The sequence below is a fragment of the Lolium rigidum genome, chromosome 1, assembly GCF_022539505.1.
Source record: "Lolium rigidum isolate FL_2022 chromosome 1, APGP_CSIRO_Lrig_0.1, whole genome shotgun sequence".
In the NCBI taxonomy this organism is placed as follows: Eukaryota; Viridiplantae; Streptophyta; class Magnoliopsida; order Poales; family Poaceae; genus Lolium; species Lolium rigidum.
The window spans coordinates 188,235,862-188,238,154 of record NC_061508.1 but is presented as its reverse complement, the minus strand read 5'-3'; the positions used below and the strand labels follow the sequence as shown (position 1 = coordinate 188,238,154).

Sequence of the window (2,293 nt, the reverse complement as noted above, 5' to 3'; positions counted from 1 at the left end):
TTTGACAAGGGGGGCACCGGACCAGAAGTGAAAAGACAAAGTGTACAAGGAATAGCACAATAACCATTGTTTTTATTGTTCGAAAATATAAAATATCAAGGCAATATGTACGTGTGGTTTGTTTCAATTTTTCTACACTTTCATTTTTGAGATTTCTTGAATATTCGGGTTCGTGTGGACTCATGTTTTTCTAGATATATATTTTCACCTGAGTAACCTGCTAGAAGTTGAAAACTCTACTCTCCCTTTTCGAGACCTCATTCAAATTGCTTAAGTGACGACGTGGGCTTTGCCCAGTGGTTGGGGTCGTAGTGACGCACCCCAACGACGGAGTTTGATTTCTGTCAGGGATGAATTTCGAAATTGTCGTGTCAAGACCCGCTTCTACTATATCAAAAGTGTCTAGTTCCCCGTAGACACGGTTAATTTTTTTAAAAAATTGCCTCCAAGTCGGCAATCTTCCCAACCAACGTGCCAACTCGCATCTTGAACATGGCGGAGCAGATGAGCAGAGTAAATTAGGCCGTTGAATGTGTACGACTGAAAGTCGGAACAGCGAAGCACGCAGCTGTTACTTGTCTGGTTGCGTCACAGACTGACAATTCAAACTCGAGAGAGAATCTAGCTACACCAACAGCTCTGAAAACAATATCTGGAGAGATGCAAGGATTACTAGTAGTGGTATAACAGTATAACTTATTGTTTGTTTATACATAATCACATGTGCACTCTGACTTTCTCAAACAGAAGTCCACAGGACTTGAGTTTAATTCTCTCTCAGCAGGACTGTATGAACCAAATCAAGAAAAAATCCATGGAAAAATGTACATGGAAGAATGGGACAGGTAACGGAAAGAACAGCAATTGCGAAAAAGAAAGAAATCAATCGGACTTGACGATCGATCAGTAGGGGTTGCGGGAGCACTCGGCGGGGAAGCCCTGCGGGAAGCGCCAGCCGTCGTCACAGTAGTTGTAGGTCATGTACTTCTGCTCGGCCCATTTGACGGTGCCGAGCTCCTTGGTGTCTAGCTCCCTGTTCATCCAGGCGTTGCTGCCGGCGGGGCACGCCGACGAGCCGCCGTTGTTGACGCAGCCGTGGGAGGAGTAGCCGCGGTAGTTGACGACGAAGGGCGCCTGGTTCCAGTCGATCTTGACGGCGCCTTTCTCCGTCGCCCAGTAGCTGCCGTCCCACAGCGTGCAGTGCACAGCCATGGGCTTGCTGCTCGGGTACGCTAGGTCGTTGTACTTCTTGAACGTCCTCACCGGCACATCGTCGACCTGGAATCTGATGTAGTAACAGGAATCCACCATAGGTAGTAGCTTCGTTAGGATCGGTCCATCAATTGAAGTCGATTAGGGGAATTGAAGATGGATGCGTACATGATGTTCTTGGGGTTCCACACGATCTTGTAGGTGTGGAAGTCGGCGGAGGGGTCGAACCAGAGGTAGAACTGGTGCTCCTTCTTTCCATCGCCGCTGGCCCAGACGTTGGTGTTCATCACGTAGGGCTGCCCGCTCGAGTTCCCCATGAACTCGATGTCGATCTCGTCATGGCCATCCCCTTCCCCGGACGTCAGCTATACAACACAAGTCAAGCAGAGTCAGCTCAGAACTGACGAAAAAGTAGGTGACTGAGAAGAAATGGTCGGCTAATTATATAAAGCTTACGTATAGGGAGGTGACGGTGCCGGCGGAGTTGCCGCCGATGAGCTTCATCTGAACGCTGAACTCGCCGTACAGGAACTTGTTCTTGGAGTTGAAGCCGGCGCCGCCGGAGCCGCGGTTCATAATGAGCTGGACATCCTGGGTTTTGCCGTCGTCTTTCACTTGCACGTCCCCGCCGGAACCGACAAGGTCGAACTGGTCGGAGAACCTGTCCCCCGACGCGACGGCGGCGAGGGCCAGGACGGCCAAGCACAGATGCATCGGAGACCTCGCCATGTTGGCAGCTCGTACGCGTTTCTCTCCTCTGCTTCCTCTGTGCCGGTGCTTTGATGGTGGTCAGGTGGTGTGTGGTGCTGTTTCGGTGCAGGAGCTGGTGCGGCTTTATAGTGCTGCTGCCCGGCGGTGCCATGGTGTGGTATGATCCGGCCGGCCAGTAGCGGTGGGCCTGGCGCACGGCACCTTTTGTTAACGGACGAGGCACACGCAAACGGCTATGTCCGGTGGGGTGCACACCCTCGGGTTTGTGTATGATGCTCTCCTCGTCGAGTTCGCTACGTTGCCGAAATGAGGTGCGATATCCAGAAATTAGATAAGCAATTTTCGCTAGCCATAAATGCAATGTTTTCCC

The 2,293-nt window shown here is 51.2% G+C and overlaps 1 protein-coding gene across 1 annotated transcript; it reads right to left on the bottom strand.

Annotated features, from left to right (window-relative positions):
• Positions 1 to 673: 673 nt before the first annotated feature.
• On the bottom strand, positions 674 to 2,022 carry LOC124686319 (xyloglucan endotransglycosylase/hydrolase protein 8-like). Its single transcript, XM_047220288.1, has 3 exons — positions 1,669 to 2,022; positions 1,381 to 1,577; positions 674 to 1,285 (listed from the first exon to the last, which is right to left on the bottom strand). The coding sequence occupies exons 1-3, from the start codon at positions 1,939 to 1,941 to the stop codon at positions 904 to 906; spliced, it is 852 nt and encodes a 283-aa protein (XP_047076244.1). The 5' UTR covers positions 1,942 to 2,022; the 3' UTR covers positions 674 to 903.
• Between the last annotated feature and the right edge of the window lie 271 nt (positions 2,023 to 2,293).

Coding starts and splice junctions, on each gene's coding strand:
- LOC124686319 (XM_047220288.1), bottom strand. CDS start 1,941: ATGGCGAGGTCTCCGATGCATCTGTGCTTGGCCGTCCTGGCCCTCGCC. Junction 1,578..1,668: donor GCACCGTCACCTCCCTATAC/GTAAGCTTTATA, acceptor TGTGTTGTATAG/CTGACGTCCGGGGAAGGGGA. Junction 1,286..1,380: donor TGGAACCCCAAGAACATCAT/GTACGCATCCAT, acceptor TTACTACATCAG/ATTCCAGGTCGACGATGTGC.